The 20742-nt window shown below is 39.8% G+C and overlaps 1 protein-coding gene and 1 long non-coding RNA gene across 4 annotated transcripts; one reads left to right on the top strand and one right to left on the bottom strand.

The window, feature by feature from the left end:
• Positions 1 to 813: 813 nt before the first annotated feature.
• Positions 814 to 12116, bottom strand: LOC124314923. 3 transcript variants are annotated; one of them, XR_006911342.1, is made up of 13 exons: positions 11941 to 12116; positions 11668 to 11771; positions 11256 to 11466; positions 4425 to 4474; positions 4132 to 4301; positions 3769 to 4041; positions 3143 to 3702; positions 2935 to 3076; positions 2501 to 2876; positions 2281 to 2432; positions 2041 to 2220; positions 1740 to 1818; positions 814 to 1257 (listed from the first exon to the last, which is right to left on the bottom strand). It is a non-coding gene; the product is annotated as an uncharacterized LOC124314923 (long non-coding RNA). The 3 variants fall into 3 exon arrangements; XR_006911343.1 differs by lacking the exons at positions 11256 to 11466; positions 11668 to 11771; positions 11941 to 12116 and adding an exon at positions 4782 to 5056 and having other exon boundaries at positions 2985 to 3076; XR_006911344.1 differs by lacking the exons at positions 11256 to 11466; positions 11668 to 11771; positions 11941 to 12116 and adding an exon at positions 4751 to 5056 and having other exon boundaries at positions 2985 to 3076.
• Positions 9136 to 18189, top strand: LOC124314816 (GTP-binding protein Di-Ras2-like). Its single transcript, XM_046780200.1, has 4 exons — positions 9136 to 9403; positions 15457 to 15645; positions 15828 to 15992; positions 16449 to 18189. The coding sequence occupies exons 1-4, from the start codon at positions 9266 to 9268 to the stop codon at positions 16593 to 16595; spliced, it is 639 nt and encodes a 212-aa protein (XP_046636156.1). The 5' UTR covers positions 9136 to 9265; the 3' UTR covers positions 16596 to 18189.
• The last annotated feature ends 2553 nt before the right edge of the window (positions 18190 to 20742 follow it).

Genomic DNA, 20742 nt, shown 5'->3' on the forward strand with positions numbered 1-20742 from the left:
AAGTGCATATCTGGGCTCCCTTCTTTTCTGTGGCCCCGTTTCCCTAACTATAACCACTAACCAACGCCCGCCGGTGGTCACTCACCCGCTGTGAAACCAGGAGGAGGGGAGGGCTCTGGTCGAACGGGGACTTGGAAGGCGCATGATCCGATGAAAACTTTTGGAGGGTCATGAGTCTAACCCGGAAGCCTAGTATGACTACATCTCCCCGAAAAAACTTGCCTCGTACTTCTCTCTTCTTCTCGGTCCAGATACTTATCTCTGGGGGCCGTAGACATGTCCTATAACAGCATGTGCGAGTTAAACAAAGCAACCCACTACCCAATGAAACAAATAGCCATGGTTTATTATTTGCGCAAGTCTCCGTCAGTCAAGTTACAAATTTTTCTAATTCAACAACTCGCGTAGAATTTTGCATCTAGTCTATTAGTGCAAATTGCGATTCCATGTGTTTGGTAGTTAAGAAAATGGTTGTTTAAAAAACAAACAATGGGGTGTTCCGAGTAGCCAAAAAAAAATCACCATTGTTTGTTTATGTTTTTTAAACAACCATCTTATTAACTACCAATCACACAGGATCGCTATTTGCACCAGTAGATTAGATGCAAAATTCGACAGAAGTTGTTAAGTTTGAAAAATTTGTAACTTGACTGACGCAGATTTCCGCAAAACTAAACCATGCTTTTTGTCTCATTGCCGCAGCGGTGGCGGGTTGCGTTTAACTCGTACAGAAGAAAAACGTCTTGAAACGAACGCTATGTTTATTGAATTTTTTGAACATTTTAAAAAGAAAATAAAAAATTGGTTCTAACAATGTATTTATTTTTTTTTAATTTTAGGTTAATATTGGTTTATGGGGCTTAAGGTATAAATTTGAGGGTTGGTAGGAGTTTGTTTGTGAGGTTAGATGAATTTGAAGGTATAAGTTTGTGGGGTTTGGAGATTAATTGGTAGGAATATGCTTGTAGGGTTATAGATTAACTGATTTTTTTCCAAACTTGACCCCCTCCATCCACTTTCCTTTCCCAATCACGAAAACATGATTATTTGTTTGACGTACATCACATATTTGTTTTTGTTACTTCCTAACTTATAAACGGTAAACTGCAGTCACGATGACAATTCCACAAAATAATGATGCAACTTCGGTAACACGACACCAGCACGAAGGAACGACCAGTTGAACTTGATGAAGACAGATCTTTCACCAGCATAGGCTGCAACAACTTGCCACATCGGGCAGCACGGAACATAAACCTAAAACCAAAATGAAATGAATTAATGTTCAGCATCGATGGAAATGCTGTATGGAAAGACAAATTAATGACACTAAATGTTAATTACAAGAGTTAACCCGTTAATAATTAATAAATAAGTTTACTATTAAGACAATTGTACATGTCAAATTCAAAAGGCTGGCTGAAAAAATCCATTTGTGAATTAAACTGGAACAAAGAAGGTGAAGCTAAGACTTCAACTAGCTGTAAATCCTACTTTAAAAAATCAATTACTATCGTGAAATGATCATGTGATGCTCACAAAAATGACAAGTATATAGCTAAACTACACATTCTCTCAGAATTATTCTTAGAACTGTACAAAGGAATCTAGTTAGCAAGCTTTAACAATGAGCAATACAATTAGAAATTTGTTTAAATAATTAATACTTCAATGGTTCTTAAGTGTTTCTTCATGGACTGAACACACAGCAGTACAGGAAGCAATAGGAACATCTTTACCTGCCACCTATGTCTATGTCAAATCCATGTGAACATCGGGCAGCAACGAAGAAGCTCAGAATTCACCAAGCTGTTAATCCTATTTGGAAAAAAAAATACCATCAGAAAAGTCAGTAACACAACATAATGGCAGAAGATAAGTTAAACTATACAATTCTTAAGAATTACTTTTAAAGGAATTACAGTTGGCAAGTTTTTCCTATACTAGACTGAAAATTCTAAAACAGATGAGCAAAGAACTAGTCATCAACTAATAATATATCTATAGCATTCAGGTTAGAGAGTTGGTCAACATAATTACTTTAATTTTCTGAAGTGTGTCATTCATTCCAAGAAGTGTTTTTGTATGACATGAAACATTCGGCTGGTACAGGTAGCAAGAAGAACACCTATCACCGGCTGGTTGCAACAAACCCATTTGCACATAACACATTGAAATGACACAAAGAAGATCAGAATTCACTGGCCTGTTCTAAGAAATCTATGAAAAAACGAATTCAATGAATCAAATACTCATCAAAATAGTCAACTGCAAAATTACCTCAAGTGTGAGTGACAATTGCTCAAGGTCCAGATATTAACATGCAATCATGCATTGCTTGACATAGAAAACGTCACAAAAAGGGCTTGCAGCAAATTAGCTCAAACTCCAAACTGACAGTGAGGGCTAATTTCTTCATCTTGTATCCAGATCTGTATGTCAATTCAATGAAATTTCATTTGCTATGAATTCAAAAAGAGATAAAAATGTTTCCTATTACTTGGAGAAGACCTTTGGTATGTTGGATGATACGATATGCTGTTGAACTACCTCCTCTTCCACGAGGAGACCTGGGAATGCAACAACTGCCACCACCACACTCGAAAGAATAATAACGTGCGCGAAAATGTGCGGTTGATAGAACACGGATCCATGTCGTCAACTGTCAGTTACTTTTCGGTTTCCAGGATCAGCTGAGGCGAAGATCGAGCACTAAATGTAGTTTGTTTTTTAGAATATGCACCCGGATGTGCACGACGGCCAGGGTTGCTCACGCCCGCACAAATACAAAAACGTAGATGGATCCGATACTGGGATTTTGTAGCATTTGACGTCACCAGAAGGATCACATTTATCGTACCGAGATTCCAGGCTCTCTATTAAGAATAAATTTAATGAACCTAAACTCATCACAATAGTCAACTGCAAAATTACTTCGACTGTGAGTGACGATTTGTCAGGTTCCAGCTATTAATCTGCATTACCTGAGATAAAGACGACGCAAAAGGCGAGTAAACAACTGGCGCCAACTCCATTAACATTAAGGACGAAATTCTCCTCCTTTGCCTTTCCAGATCTGTTGCAATAAATAACACTATTAATAGTTTTGAATACGAAAAGAAATTAAAAATGTCCCCATTACGTGATGCTTTAGAGTTTAGACCTTCCGTGTATGGGAAGGTATGGTACGTTGTCAATATATCTCCTGTTCCGAGTTTACAGCCCTTCCCTTATCCATCTTCTTTCGTTCTTCACGTTCAACTGCCGACTGTCGTTTAAGTCGGATGTGGGGAAGTGACTCGTGCCAGACCTGGATTGCTCGCATGTTGGTTGACTGAATGAAGTCTTGTGTCGGCCTTCCATGCACACATTAAATGTAGGTACCACAGCTTTCCTTCTTAACAGTGACTCCACCAGAACTATAACGCGTAGGTCAACATACATGCGAGACACAATAGTCCCAGAGTTTCGGAGATTTTTTCTGGAATAAGTCCCGTTTGCAGTTGGTGTAGCTGTAGATATTGAACGCTATCAGTTGAACGCCACTATCTTTTAACATTTCTTCAGTTTCCATTAATTGTCCATCTTTGTTTTAATTGCATCAGCAGACAGGTTCTTATCAGGCTCCGGTCTTCTTCTTTCTCAACTTTGACGAGTGACGACCAAACTTCTTCGTCAAATTCCAAACAGGACTGGTTGTTGCTAAAAAATGTATCAGATTATTAATTTCTTTCAGGCAAAAACTATGGGCTGTTTAATCGTATGCACCTTGTCAACTGTATTGTGGGAGCCATTTGCCTCAGATTGAATAGCTCTTGATAAAGCTTTTTTAAAATTCCATCTTGGCAAGGAACTACATCTTCCATTACAGCAGACCAATACTTTTCTGGAATTCTTGCTTTTACAGTTAAAACATTGTGGCAATTTAGATGGGTAGATGTGGCTGGCACAGAATGTTCACATCAGGTTCAGGCTTGTTTTCTATATGCTGCTGAAAGTTGAACTTTCATTCTTGCCCAATCTAAATTTTTAACAAATGAACTGAAAGTGAACAGATCAAGAAAAGAATGAATGAAAAGAATTATAATTAAGCACAGAAATACATGCACATGTTCATTACTACTCCATTACTAACCAGATGAGTCATCTGGTTCACCCAAGATTCTCGGCAGTTATGCAGGCCATACAGAACATGAAATAGCAAGCAAGAGCTCGGTCTTGACTCTCCAGGCACAGCTTGTCGACAAACAAAATTGGCATTGATGGGGTATTCTTCAATGACTTTTTCTTCAGTTATGCACCTATAAGGAAAAGTAGACAAATTATATTTGAATCAAATGAATCTTCTAAATATCTGTTGAAACTGGTGGACACCAATAAAAATCTACATGATAAAAATGTCTAACTATAAGTTGAACTTTTACCTGGTTTACAGGGCCTTCCATACTCATTAGCAGTCACTTAATTCATGTAGCTGAAAAGAAGAAAAAAAACATTACAAAATTAAATCATCAACTAGAACTGCTTCAAATCACTCACGAAAACTGTCAAACAATACTTTTAGCAATTCCTTTTTTTTAATGAATTCTAACAAAACTTACGCAGCTTTACTAAATTAAGCTTACTAATTACTACAAAATTCAAATTCAAAACAACCAAAGAATTACCACAACCACAGACATGGAACTAGTTTCATCTTTCATTGCTCTGCCATTACCATGACCATGAGGTAAATGAAAAGCTTGCTTACATCAATTGCTTTGGGTCTAACTTTAATTCACCTTTACAATTTTGCTCATTTTCCTAACATAAACGAGGTTTTAAAATTAAATTCGTATCAACTGTTATGATATGATTAATTTAAAAAGATTAGATTAAAATTGCATGTCCAATGGCTCCATAGTCCAAACAATGAGCCACAAAAGCAACTGGGCAAGTGTAGTAAGCACCAATCACAAACAGAAGTTGCATGCCTGCCCCCAAATCATTTATTTTTATGTTCGCTTGACTGGCAAACATGATGAACCAACCTGGCCATCTGTTGACAACTCTGACACTACAACCCACCCGCACCGTAAGAAGGGAAAACAAACAAAAAACTAACCTTGGTACGGTAAACGGTAAATTCGTCGTTCGATAAAATTCAAGTACGTGACTTTGGCACGATCCGGCTTGGTCACGTTGCCTTGACTATTTTTAGTCGACAACTACTACACACACACACCCCCGTCTTAATCAAAATTGATGATAGTGGGCCCTGCAGCTCGGCTGCTTTTCCATGTACTACAGGAGACTGCGCAATTCAAATTCATCGACTATTTTTAAAAAAAGACTCGATCGAAAAAATAAAATGTCGATAGGGCATGCACAGTGAAAACTGTTGTGATATCTGAAATTGATAACAAATTAAATTGGATGCCGCATTGCTCTTGCACAACTCCCAACTTTATTCATTCGATTCTTTTCCCGTATAGCTAAATTCGGATTATCAGATCGACGTTATAGTTTGGTCTTTTTTGACGCTCATCTGTTAATACTGTTGCGTATTGTCATGTGCGGTCGTCTAAACGACGGTACATAAAAACGACCTCCCACGTTTCCAAATGCAATTGTGCAGCTATGGCCAGGGTGGAGTATTAAAATGAAGAGTCTGCCCATAGATTCATACACATGCTGCCGGCTGCTGTTGTGTGAATATAAACCAAATTAAGGGGGGTGACAGCATCGGCCATGAAAGAACCCAAGGGCGACATCAATCAATTGGCCAAACGGCTGACTTCATATCTTTAGTCTCTCTATGCTCTATATAGATGATGCCAATAATAAATGGCTCGTGTGTTTGGCTAGTGAACGCGGCCGCCAAAACACCAACAATTTCCCACGAGGCCGTTATAATATAGACGCTGTGTGTCATCTATTATATATCTCGCTTCCGGTTTTCTGGGAAAAAGGTCAATCCTGATAATAATAATAAAAATATCAAAGAAAAACTATGACGACAAAGACAATGATGCGAATGGACTTGTCAGACTTTCTAAACATTATTGATGTTTGAGTGTGGGCTGCTGTTGATGCGGCGGCGGCCATATAACATTTTGTTATTAGACACACAGCACTCGCCCACTTTTTTAACGTGATCAATATGAGTAGTCTAGTCCAGTCTAGTAATATGTATCCATCAGCAGTAGGGGCTCTTTTTTGGTGCTCGTTCAATTTCCGGCTGCTCCTTCCGTGTCGGAATCAACCGGAAATGAATAATCAATACCTTGCTGCTGTTGGCCCTTAAAATATTATGTCTCTAATACCTAAGAATATCTATACACAGCGTAGAGCGTAGAGGGCTAAATATTTAATTATAATAAAAATAATAATACAAGATACGGTGTCTATAGTACATGTTTCTGCCATGCAGACGTGTGTCGAGAGCACTGCACTCGTGTGTTGCCATAATGATTGTGCATACGTAGAGCAGGAGGAGCTTTTTGATGTGATTTCTCGATCCTTTTAGACCTTCAGTTGATCAATTCCCTGGCGCTTCCCTCATTTCCTCGAGTTGCCAGACCTTTGACATTCGTTTCCCCCCCTTCATCAGCATCCGGCAGGAGCAGCAGTCGAAATATTATGAAAAAGAAAAATGTCTAATATAAATGGAGGCCTTAACATATCAAGGAAATAGCCGCCATATTTGCGGTCGATTCACACGCAGTGTCGTGCGGGAGGAGCATCGGACGGCTGCGATGATGTCATGACGATGATGGCCGTCGTCTCTCTCTCTCGACAAGATGTGTATGTACTACTACTACACACAACATGTGTGAATGAGGCTGTATATATATAGCAACGCCGCCTTAGTTATCGATCGCAATATTGTTGTGTAACCAAAGCTCTTCAATTCTTGATCGACCAACTTTGGCCTGCCACTTCTCCTGCTGCTGTGCCCAGTTACAGTTGGCTAAACAAAAAGTCGACAAAAAGATTCACAAGGCTTCAATTCTGATAGATGTAGACTTTTCTTTATTATTACGACGTTCAAAAATGATGTCCTACACTCGCCATCCAATTGCATTACCCAAAGTCGTGTAGCACGGGATGTTTTCATGGATGTTTCAAAGACGCAACTTTGACGTGGTCCTGTCCGATTTGAACTTTACGGGGAGAGAGCTAGACTGATGGACTTTTCATCCATAAATGGATTGGGTCGCACTATTAATTCAACAGTCAGACGAGCCAGCCTGCAGATCGCTATATAATACAGCTATAGGTGATTTCGGCGGACGACAAAATTCCGCCGTTGTGTACAGACTCGTCGGCTGTTGAATAAGTAAAATGGAATCAACAAAGAGAAAAAGAAAGAAGAATATCTAGAACTGAGCCTCATTCATGATGGACGGCGAACATCAGAGTTGGAACATGCTGTGTAGGAGTTGATACATTTCTGATGGAGATTTTAGCACACAAGACTTTTGTTGTCTTTATAGACAGGCCAACTACAACAAAACAATCGATATAGAAGCGTCACATTGTTCGTCTTAACTCATTCAACACAATTTCCATCTCAAGATGGACCTTTAAAATAGGTCAGGAACAGATAATCAAAGTTCAATTTCAACATTGATCGACGTCTTAAAATATCCGAAATCGAATCTAAATAGTAAGAGGAATGTGCCCTTTGATAAAACAATAAGGATCGACGTATCTTCTCTCTATAAAAGAATGAAATGCGGAATTTGACATGTGACGGGAGCCGTGGGGGAAGAAGAAAAAAAAAGGAGCGAGTCAAGAAATTGCTGCTGCATAGCCTCTACACATTTTTGTCCCTCATGTGTTTTGTTGGAAAACAAATAACCGAAATCGATCGGGCCGGGGGCCCCACGTCAGTCTATATGCTGTGCTGCCTGCTGCTGCACCTCTTGTATATTGGGTGGTGCCCATACCACTGCGCTGTATAGAGAAAGAGACGGGAGATGGGGCTAGCTGCATACAACATGTATAAGGTGCTGGCTATATAGGGACGAGAGTGGGGCTTGGTTATAGAGCTGTGGGTGGGGGCTATCTAGATAGAAGAAGGGGCTCCTATACATAAAGGAAAAAGGAGCGACTCTATATAAGTTTGTTCTTTCTTTTCTTTCTTTTCCTTTTTGCTGTCTTGTAGTCGACGCAGCGGTGGTGGCGCGGTGGGAGTTGATGGATATCAAGGGCGGAAAGCGCATCACAGCAGCAGCCAAGCGACGACTGGGCTGTTCCCTTTTAGCTCCTTCCCATTTCGTCCACCTCCTCCTTCTTCGTCAGTTGCTCACCAGACGCCGAGTCAATCGTCCACGGCTCTTTCTCTCTTCCCCCCATTCACCCCAAAAGTCGAAATCAGTTTCTACTCCAAAGCCAACCGAAATTCAACGGCAAGTGTCTATACATCGAGTGCCGCACTGTGCTGCTAATTGTGTGTCTCATCAGTCAATGAATTCCAACTAAAAATCGGCGGTTGTAACAATCTGTTATTACATCTATTTTGAGACAGCACAAGAAAAAGAGTGTCAAGTGTCTAATACGGTGTCGTCGTGCTGCTGTGCTGGTTGATTCCGTCTATCAAGAGTTTTGGCAGACGGCAATTGTTACACAAGAAGAGTGCGAAATATAAAAATTTGTATCGATCCATCTGCTGCATTGGCGGATGACAGCAGGAGAAAAGATCCATGGATTGACATTGGATTTCCCACTCAACTGCCATTGATATACGGCATCTCCACTTTCCATATGACACTAGAGACCAGGCAAGTCAATCATCCATTATAGTCTAAATGTAATCTAAGAGCAGAATAAAAATCTAAAAGAGTTGGATTGGTTGAATGCAGCAGTAGCCTCTCGACCCACAAGCAGTTGGTTCTTATTTGTTTCATTTCTTTTTATACTACGTCTGAGCAAAAGAAAAAATAAAAGTTGGCCAGAGTCAAGTGCTCCATGTTAGATAACTGAGCACTACAAATAGTGGGGGGTCACTTTATTCCTGCCATCCATCATCGTTTTTTCTTCTTCTTCTTTTTTCGACAATTTTCCCACATGTTCGCACCGGAAAAAAACATGAAATATTATATTCCACTGCTGTGACGACGACGGACGCCGATATCATCAATCGAACAGCCTTTTCAGTAGCAGTCTAACTGTCACTGCGCCACTTCATCAGCTGTGAACTTGTGGTCGTCAATCACATCCCCCAACAGCAGCAGCAGCAGAGGCCATCCATCCATCCCATCCCATCCAGCAGAGAGCTATGCCGGAACAGAGTAACGACTACCGGGTGGTCGTTTTCGGGGCCGGAGGAGTCGGCAAATCTTCGCTCGTCCTCCGATTCGTCAAGGGCACCTTCCGCGAGTCTTACATCCCAACCGTCGAGGACACTTATCGCCAAGTAAAAAAGACAATTACAAATCAAAACTATTCCGCAATATTTTTATAGATATATTCAAATTTGCCGCTTTCTTCTCTCATTGAAACATGGGGAGTGCTGCCAAACTTTGGCTGGTTGTTGCCAACTATACATGTATACGTAATGAGGTTTTTGGCTGACTCTATCTCTATGCATATAGGGTTGGTTCTAATCAATGATGTATCGAGTTAAAGAGGGTGCCAGGAACAAAGGCAACAAAGAAAAGGAATAGATTTGATAAGGAGAAAAAGCAGGCCTCCAATGAATGGGGAAAAAGGGCCTCCCTAAACCTCTTCTCAATTCGCATAGAGTGTCTAAGCTGATCTTTTCCGCTTCTTCCTCACGTTGGATATGGAGGGGCCCGTCGCTGCGGTATTGATCGGCTCCAGCACACGCAGCCAGAGGGCGCCCAGCACACACCCCGTTATTCTCTGCTCTGTGTGTGTGTGTCTATATGAGAGAAGAGCAAAAAATAAAAACCCAAAAAAAGGACGCGACCATGTTCTATAGACAGAGCAGAGAGTAGTGATGAGCTGTTGGTTATTCATCCGTGTTTGAATCAAACTCGTTTCACCAATGACGTCACACCGACATTTACAACATCCGATGGTGCTCTAGACTATATGATACACATGTAGATTTCTATGCAGTCTCAGCAGGGGAGTAAAAAATAAAAGGGCTGAATGTGCTGTGGGGGTTAAATATCGTCTGGCCATGTTCTTGAGACTATATTTGGACAAGGAGCTTCACTTTGCGCCGACTCGGCCAGGGCCGGACCAGGCTGTGCATTTCACTCGCCGACGTCCCTCGTTACATCCTCCTGGATTTATAATCCTCTACACGTCATATACGGATTCACGGATGTACACTGGGCGACCTAAAGGCCGGATAATACCAAGAGAGAGAGAAAAGCTGAATGGTTGCCATGGCCACCGGGACCAAAAAATAAAAATCCATATTTTCTCTATATTATTAGAAATGAAGCGACTGGAATATTAGACACGTATACGTTCCTGGCAAAGCAGTTTTAAATTGACCTGCCTGGCCATGGCCCCACTTTGCAATTTCAAAAAGGTCGCAATGGGTGAGATAAAAGGCGAATCCATTCGCTTCTAGCTGCATATCGTTAGACTCTTTTGCACACATGCACAAATGTCAACAGATCCTGCATATATCCGGCAGATAGCTTTTGTTTGCGCCACAGAGTGATGTTGTCTTTCAAGTGCTGCTCCGCCTCTCTCTCCATGCTGTTGGCATTCGGCAACCCAAAATATCTCACATGCTGATTCGCTATAAACAGAAATCCCTATACGATCTCCTTTTCTATTCATGAAACGAGTTTGCTACTGCTGCAGATTCCATGCCGACCAAAAACATATCGTGGGCGATACAAGTTCACTTCTCCCCCCCCCCTTTTTGTGAATCCCAATTGACAATGCCGGGGCAGGGACAGGAAACGATATCCCCAAAGATCCCTGAGCTATTTTAGAGTTGCCTGCAAAACTCGTCGATAAATGACGAGCAATGGTCACACCATTGTCACGTTGCACTTTGCAATTTCAAATGTTTCAAGTTCAAATGGCATTTTGCAATTCAATTGTTTACCCACAGACGAAATTGTGAGGTACAAAACAAGTCTGATCTGCAGTATTTCCACATATTACGAGTTATTTAATGAACCCTGATTGAGTCAACAAAAACCGACGAGAGAAAAACCAGTTCAACCGCCTAACTCGGTACGAATAATCGTACTGCGTAGCCCACCAAGTAACAATTGATAACCAATATACCACCCAATAGTCAAAAAGGAAGAATAGAAATAGATTTGTCCTACCTTTAAGCCTGGGACAGTACAGCCAGGTAACCACGAATGCTCAATCCATCCGCAGAAAAAGTTGAATCCACCAGCAGCAGGCGGAATAGGTAAAAAGGGCGTCCTCGTGAATACACCCACACTCACATGGATGTACACGAGGACAATTCAAAGAAAAGGAGAAAAAAAATTCGTAACTCGGGCAACAGTCTCCAATTGGGGTTCTGTTTATCTAAATTTTGAAAAAAGTTAAAAATAGGTTTACGAATAATGTTGACAGAGAAACAACAAGTAGGGAAAAGTTGAAAATGAGACAGGGTAAACCCGAATTGTTAATAAATGGAAAGAATTGAAGGTTTAGATGTAACACACTGCACATTTGTGCAAGTCATACACCATTATAAAGTCTAATCAAAGGAAAGAAAATCATTACCAAAGATGATGATGCCGGGATAGTTATTGCTGATGGCAGGTCAATACTAGCAGAAGTTAAACTTGCACAACTTGTAGTTTCGATGGGTGGCTCAGGTCTCAAATCTGCACAAAAAGAAATAGTTACATATAGTACAAACTGCCATGCATCAACAGGGGGCTTTATTACATCATGAATGTTAGTCAGGCACTAACATTTCACGAATTTGGAACAGGTCTAACTCTTCTATTTGAGCTTCATCAGCATTGCATTTGTATTCTTAGTTTAATTTACCTGTCAAATAGCATGGAATTCACAAGACGACCACAAGTTAGAAATTTGTTTTGTCGCCCAATTTTTATTGCAGTCAGCCAGTCACGTACACGTTTCCAAAAAAAGTGAGCGTTCTCTTTTCTTTAGAATCTTCAACTCAGGGGCATGGAGAGACAAAACGTCGCGTGCCATTTTGGAAATTGTGAAACAAAGTGAAAGCAGACGACACTAAAATATTATAATTAGTTTAAGATATCGATATATTAAATGATTAAGAATCAACCCGTTCAAAAACGATTAAAACGACGATCCAAGCAGTTTTCTCACCCGCGTTCCACATCCGCTGGACGGATGGGAATTATTCAAGTATTAATTAGTTCACCTCATCAAGTTAAACTTAGCTCACTTGCTACAGTCGAAGGAAAAGTAAAACTGTGCATGAAACCCACAGAAAATGACTTTTCAAAAACCAAAGTGTCCACAATAAAACCCAGGACCTGTTTGGCTTATAAATTCCAATAGGGAAATAATATTAAACCTTTTGTGCACCAACAGCGAGTCTAATAATCTCCAATCATAGGGAGAGAAGACATTTGAATGAATGGGTCTCGGACTAAAGTTGTTATGCATGCTCACTAGGCCCATAGAATAGAAACGGAACGTTTTCTACAGCTTAAGCCAATAGAATAGGATGAAATCCAAGTGATGAAATGTCATTTCCCACTATAGTATCTCTCGGTATTTTCTGGGCTGGTGCTGCTGGTGCATTATTATGCTGATTCAACCATGCACGGATGCCCATAAGGTTCGTTTTGGACAGGATCGCACACGATCGATCGAGTGCCAGCACACACGCTCCGCTAAATATCTTCCGCCTGTCCTCTCTTATTTATAAAATACCATTCTGACAGCAATATGATGATAGAGTCTAATAGTTAACTTGATATGCTCAACTGCCAATCAATAAATCAGCTGAGCTCGACAGGCTTACGACCTCATTGCAATCGAGTTTGAATTCCTCATGTTGTATAATAATAATAGAAAAAGAGAGAATGAATATCAAAAGGTGATAATTGATCATCTCTTTGACATGGGCGTCTCGGCACTCGGATTTCACGAGGGATATTATTGGATGATGATGCTGTGGACGTCGATCGATCATCGATAGTTGTGCTGCTACCTCATTTTCCTATTATATGAAATATAGAAATGTATTATAGGCCCGAACAAAGGAATAGAGAGAGAGAGAGCTGATGTCTATTTATTTATTTATCAAAATACGTTGGAGGGTCTTTGACGTCTTTCCCTGTATATCCACCAGCAACTGCTGCGTCGTGTATTTATAGGCCCTTATAGAATATCCTTCCGGCTGTCGGATCATTTATTCCCCGGCATTCTTTGCCCTACATATATAAAAGGTTGGAGATCTACCCAACTTATACAAGTATAATATCCTTTGAATTAAGATCGAAAAATAGCAGCAGTTACATTCCCAGAAGAGGGCCGAGAAAAATGAACGACGTCACATCATCTGTTATATAGGATGAGCGCCTTTTTAGCGCGGGAAATCGGATGAAGCGAATAACTTGATGTTATTATCACATGAAAAGAAATCAAGATATATAAGGCTCTGGCTCTCTGTATAGCATATAGTGTGGGGTGATTTGTGACACCCACTCACTCGTCTTTAGAATTATAGACCCGTGCTGCTGCTGATTCGATTCAGATAATTTTTATGATTATATTATTAGACTTGAAGAGCTTCACATATATGCCCAAAAAAGTCTTATCAAATCTAATGCTGCTCATATCGTTGCATTATTGGAGCTCCTGATGCGTGGGAGCAAAGGATATGCGGCCGGGACTCTTTCTGCTGCTGGCCAAATATAATTGGCTATCGCTGGAAACGATGAGAATGTCATCACTATGGAAAACCCGTCGTTGGGTTAATTACATGCTTCATATATGGCACATGATTTAGATATATCTATATATATCAACCTATAACTTTAAACTAAACTGGCGGCCCTTGTCAGCATCCGCCCAGGACTTTTATCCATTGAATGAAAATGACATGGGCACATAAATGATGGGTGAGATCAAGGATATCAGGACGAGGCCTGTATAATGGCACAGATATATATCATTGCGAAATGAGGGGTTAGAGCTGATGACGAGCGAAATCTTTCCCGACACGGACTATACAACGTCTCCTGTATATTAAATGGCCTTTCATTATTAAAGGAGAGCATCAGCATGCAGTATAGTATCCATTTGGCCGAAATTGCGGTATATATAATACCACACACATGAGATTGGATTTTCCATCATCATTTTTAGCACACACGGCCGTCTGCTGATGCTGGGCGTCTTGACGTAACATCATCAGCCGGAGACGGGCGAATTATATTTAATACGAGAGTTGATAATTAAGTTATGGTTGAGATATATCGTCATATAGGCCGATCGTTATTATTATACAGGCGATGCAGTGAATTATAAATAGGCAGCCACAGTCGACAGGATGATGAGAATATATTATTAGACTTTGGTGGGTTGATACTTCTTTCTTTGAAATTTGATTCTAATCAAAATTGACATTTGCTTTCAACTGAAAATATATATACGAAGGTACAGCCATATCTGTTTCGGTCGACACATAAATATAGATTGGGCGCGGTTGAATTTGAATTTGAAATGTGCAAATATACATAGATCAACCCCTGTGATGTTATGCAGACTTGTATCTGCTGTCACTGGTGACGAATTCAACTGGGCCAGCCAACAGGGAAATATAAATGTAATAAAACTGGGCTGCTGCCGCGCGTTGTGAATAATAATTGAGATGAAACAATCGATCCAATCTATAAAAAAGAATACTATATATATAGTATAGTCCCTACAGAATGTGTAATAGCAGTTTGGCCATTATATTAGCGCCAGCAAAGCCGGATTATTCGGGCCGCAATATAGAGAGACGACACTAACTCTCTTGGTCATCACAATAAAACCCTCGGCCCTCCCCACACATACGTCCAAATCAACCCACAACTGCAGAAACTGCTGCTGGACAGTGTGGCTGGGTCAGCATAGATGCAACTAAATCGCCAATAACACTTTATGCTATTGGACTCAACGGACAGTAGCTATATAGCAATAATAAGGCTCTCTGCTATACATATAGACGGTGCGCGTTTATTAGAAATGTTTAAGTTGTGTGCGGTACTGCTGACCTCTCAGCAATATAGTGTTGGCCTCTATAAGCCCAGCACAGCAGCTAGAGCTCAACGAGTGGCATCGGGGGACTCTTTTATAAATAATCTAGAGCCTTTGCCGTATTATTCCATTGACTCCGGCTCTATTTAGATGTATATATTTGATGTACTTTTATGTATCGCATCGATATGAGATATAATATGGTTGATGTCTACATGACGTGCTGCTGCATTTATGGATGATTGCAGCTATAGCCCTATAATAATAATCTATAACCAGCTTTTCTGTCTTGGTCGCCATGTTCGATCGTCCGATCGACAGGTGATAACGTGCAACAAGAATTCCATCTGCACCCTGCAGATCACCGACACGACAGGGTCGCACCAGTTCCCGGCCATGCAACGGCTCAACATTTCAAAGGGCCACGCCTTTATCATGGTCTACTCCATCACGTCCAGGCAATCCCTCGAGGAGCTCAAACCCACCTGGGAAATCATCAGAGAAATCAAAGTTTGTTCATTTCTTCCTTCCTTCTCTCTCTATTCTATTCTATTCTATTCTATTCTATTCTATTAAATAGACTTTGATTTGATTCATTTTGATTTCTTTTCAATTTTGGCTTTTTATTATTTCGTCACGGCGACAAATAAATCTGTATATAAAATAAATCTATGCCAATTTGGTTCCAAAAGGGTTCGCTGGAGAATGTGCCTCTGATGTTGGTGGGCAACAAATGCGACGAGACGGACGCCAGGGAACTGACGGCCAAGGAAGGAGAAGAACAGGCCAGGCAGTGGTCCTCCCACTTCATGGAAACGTCGGCCAAAACCAACTACAACGTCAAGGAACTCTTCCAAGTACGTCTTACATTACATCCAATCGATGTACTATACATATTTTATGAAATAGATCTATATGTGAGCGAATCTATAAGGAATGATGTCAATCCCATAAGCAGATGGCAATCCAATCCCACCATCGTCCGCCCCTTATAGTCTATGATATAATAAAAGTTAGTAGTATTGATATTCTACAAAGACTTGATGCGTATTGAGAAGCAGCCTGAGCGCATGGGAATCTTTTAAAATCGGGATGGGGCTTCTCTTTTCTTCTTCTTTCTTTAATAAAATGGCGTCGCGATGACAATCGTCGGCGACCGTGTGTGACGTCAACACTAAGCGAACGAACGAACGAACGACGCAATTGTCTTTTGTTTCGCTGCTGCTGCTGCAATTGCACGACTACTGTAGATCATCACAAGCTTATATCGGTTTTCTTTCTTTCTTATTTCTCCTTTTCTTTGATTTGTAAAGGAGCTCTTGAGTTTGGATAAGAACCGAGCCATGTCACTTCAACCGGATTCCAAGAACAAGGCCAGTCGCTCGGCCTCGGCTCCACCGGGAACATCTGGCGCCGGATCGTCGTCGGAGAAACTCAAGGACAAGTGTCGTCTGATGTGAATTTAGACATTCGATTATTCCTCAGACTCCTCCTCCTTCCACCATCAACTTATATTCCCACACTATAAACACACACACGTCTAAACACACTTGATCAACGTACTATAATTATGTTACATTATATATTATATAAATAAGACTGAACTGCTAAATTCGATTCCAAATGGGCTACGTACATCGAAATTTCGTTTATTACATCATTTCATCAGCACTCAATCCATCGGTATACATATTGATTGATATGGTATTATTATAATATACATTCATTGATGGGAATCAGCTTCAGAAGCTGTATGATTGGCACGTTATTGTATAGGCTGGCTGCGTTAAGGGGTTTAGGTTTTATTTTGTAAAAATAAATAGTTACGACGACATGATAGGAAACCCGATCAAAAGAAATCTGTTTTTTTCTCTTTTAATTACATAGAGACTTTTATCATTCATCTGACAGATGTAGAAGCCCTTGTACAGAATTTTGATTTGTTATTTTATTCAAATTCAAATTGTCGATACCACATCATTCGCGTCCGCTTATTTAAAAAAACAAAAACAAAATGACTATACAAAATTTTACAGGAAATTCACATATATCAATCAAAGGTATTGGTACGTGTATAATAGGCTTAGCCTACATCATTTCAAAAAATGTGTAAAACAAAATAGAGAAAGACACATAGAGACTATTATGGAGCTCAGCATTCGATTGGTTATTATCATTTTGTCCCAGACAATTTTGTATCATAGGCAATTATCAAACACTATAAATGATGTAATAATAATAATAATAATAAATAGCCACTTTCGCGTTTCCCCTCAATATACCTTTTAATATAATCATGATAGGGCAGAGCAGGTTATTAAATATTAAAATACTCGAAGCGCATGATGAGATATATAAATAGACGTAAACTTTCCGGATAAAATTATTTGTACAATATGCCAACATCATCACCACTATAAATTACATTAAAAAATTATAATTCGATATCTATTTATATGCTGCTGTGCGGTTTAACTCCTTCATTAACATTTTTCTCTCGTCGTATAATAATAATAATATACATATAAATATCTATATCCCTCACACTTCCTAAATTATTATTGTTATTATAACGATGTTTTGTATACTCATTTCCTCCCGCTCTCGATTTTTTGTAAACCTCACGGAAATGATAGACGACGACGAGATAAACAGACACACACAAAAGATACAAAGAAAAAAAACATTTCTATGAAATTAGCCGGGTGCGATCTCTATTAAAAATGATTGTTATTATATAGGTATACATTTCAATATATGATGTATACTCTCAGCCACTCTGCAGCAATTTTCCATGTATTATTCTCTATTCCGTCATATTATTAACCCCCTCCCCTTTCTTTCTATTCAACTTCTATATTGTGTGTGTCAATTTCTATTCAAATATCATCAGCATCCAACCAATATCCTCTTTTAATGGACTGATTATTCGTTATTATTCATTTGGGTTTTCGTTGGACATATTATCTCGACAATTCCTCTTCCTCTCTCTCTCTCTCCTCAATTTCGTATAAATATAATAATAAACTCAAAATGATTACAAACGTCTAGATATTCAAGCGTCGCACATTTATTCATTTAGGCCTACAAATACGGTCATAATTACGGCTCACATTCTTTTATCGATTTGATTCGAGACTCTCACATCATCCCCTCGACGTCTACAGCCAAAGAAATGAGCGAGTCATCCAGCAGTTGACGTCTATTTCGATTTTGATATCATCAGAGTCTCAGCCGAAGGATAATAATAATAATATCGATTGATATATCTGACATTTCGCTCTGTCAGCAAAATCAACCATCAAAAGCGTATCCTTTTCTTTCTTTCTTTCTATTTTGGGGTGATTTGAGATTATATTTCTTATGTCTTCTATGAAATAACGAGCGTGTGAAACTAGTGCGTGTCACGAACAGGCTGCTGCTGTTGTTTGGTTGTTTTTGTTTTGTTTCTCTCACACTCTCAGTTTTTTGGGGGTATTCGAGGGTATTCGAACTAGTAGCGTTTTGGTTTTTGCTACTAATAGTATAGGGGGGGTATTCTATTAGTAGCATACCTGTTCTAGAATAGGGGTTCGAATATCCCCCGAATACCCCCTATTCCATGCCTATTCTAAGAGTTTTGCTGGGAGGTGTAAATTTAGAAAAAATGTGTGGAGCGTCCGGGTATTGAACTCGGGTCTCCCGCATTCCAATCCGAGCTTCTTCCATACGGCTATTCTGACTATATCAATCTTGTGTATTATCAATAAAGTTATTTATACGTTTTGATACTTTTGGAGTTGGGACTTTGTTGGGACGGATAAATTTTCAATCTGAAAATTAAAAAAAGTGTGCTGGGAGGCAACTCGATACACCGACGCCGTATGTGCAAATGAAACATTCGCCCACCCAGGTATTCTATTCGAATATGGGGTAAGGTATTCGATTCTTCGAATACTGGGGTATTCGAAGGAAAATCGAATCGCATAAGGGTTCTACTATGGGTATTCGAAGCTTTCGAATAGGGTTGAACCTATTCTAGACCTATTCTAAGCAAGGGTATTCGAAGCTGGAATATCCGTCGTAGAGGGTTAGAATATCCCCTGAAAACTGAGAGTGCAGCGAGCGCCGATCGATAAGTTCAATACACAAGACATGAGACGGGTGGAGGGGGGTTCCATTACGTGTTGATGAAACGGGCAAGTCTATAACACAGGAGCTGTGATTCATTGGAAAAAGGGGATGGCAATGAAATGTACAAATCAGCCATCAGAAATCATTCGTGTAAATATAATAGCCACGAACCAACAACGCCGAACAAGGTCCGAAGGCTACGTGTAGTTAAAACTATTAAAGAATAAATTGGGAAATAATAATTTCAAAGTCTTAATGATGCCAGCAATCAAGCGCTCGGCAAATGTATATAGCCTGTTCTAATCTAATCAAAATAGTAGGCTATAACAACAGTCTAATGATAATAATAACAAGAAGAATCTTTATGTTTGTCATGTGCGTTTGTTAGTACGTGCTGCTGCTGCTGCTGGCTGTGCTGTGTTGATCGTTCATCATCTTCACATTAGTGCCTATTATTTTCTTCTACATCCTATAATTAAAAAAACAAACATGCGTCTATTCTATCAATTTATTTCTTGATTGTCTCCCTGCTGCCAAGTAATGTGTATAGGTTATTATATATTCCGCGTGCGACTAGTAGGCCTATTATAGTGCTGCGGTGCCTATAATAAAACTCGTTGCGCTTGACGGATTCTTTATTTGGGTTGTTATCGATCCATCTCCGGCAACGCTGTTGTACGTCTTTATATAGGCCTTGTATGTATTGGCTCATTGACGCACTTCTTCTTTTTTTAAAAAATTCGCACACTCATTCAAAAAATAAAATAAAACCAAATAATGAAAAGCTGGCTAGATATGCTGGAGAGAAAAGGATGTGCTCAATCAAATTGCCATTTATAATCAGAGAGAGTCCAACAACTTTTCTGTTCGAGTCGGCTGCTGTGCCTATATAAACTCTACACATTTAAAAGTTGATGTAGCAAAAAATATCTAACTGTCCAGCAGATTATATATAGAGAGAGACGTGATATGAACAGAGAGCCGCGCAATCGACTTTCCAGCCGTTGGTCAATTATTAGAATATCCTTTCATCTCTGCTGTGCTCGCTCTAGACTCTCGGGTTCTTTTTTTGATACTTTGCTTCCATCATCATCTTATTAACCAGAGTGCCACAGCGCTCCTTCCTCTTCCTGGCCAAGTTCCTGTATATACTTGTACTCCCATCACAGACGACGACCGCCCAGAAAATTCATTTCAAGCCGATTGAAAATGATTTCAATGTTATATAGACTCCCGTCACTATACATACTGTCGCCTTTTATTCTATTCTTATATAAATAAGAAGATGATTCTTCCAATGGCATTTATACTTTCATCTGATGCACTTATGGCGTCTGACATTCGAGCCACTTGATGTCGTACATATCTGGTCGTCTTCTTTGCCAATACTTTGGGTGCAGAGCCCACAGCACACAACGACATCAGCAGATCAAACTGTTGAATTATTCCACTTGATGGCGGATCAACAACGATGGAATTGTCACACGGCAACAC

The sequence above is a fragment of the Daphnia pulicaria genome, chromosome 10 (genome assembly GCF_021234035.1).
Source record: "Daphnia pulicaria isolate SC F1-1A chromosome 10, SC_F0-13Bv2, whole genome shotgun sequence".
Lineage (NCBI taxonomy): Eukaryota > Metazoa > Arthropoda > Branchiopoda > Diplostraca > Daphniidae > Daphnia > Daphnia pulicaria.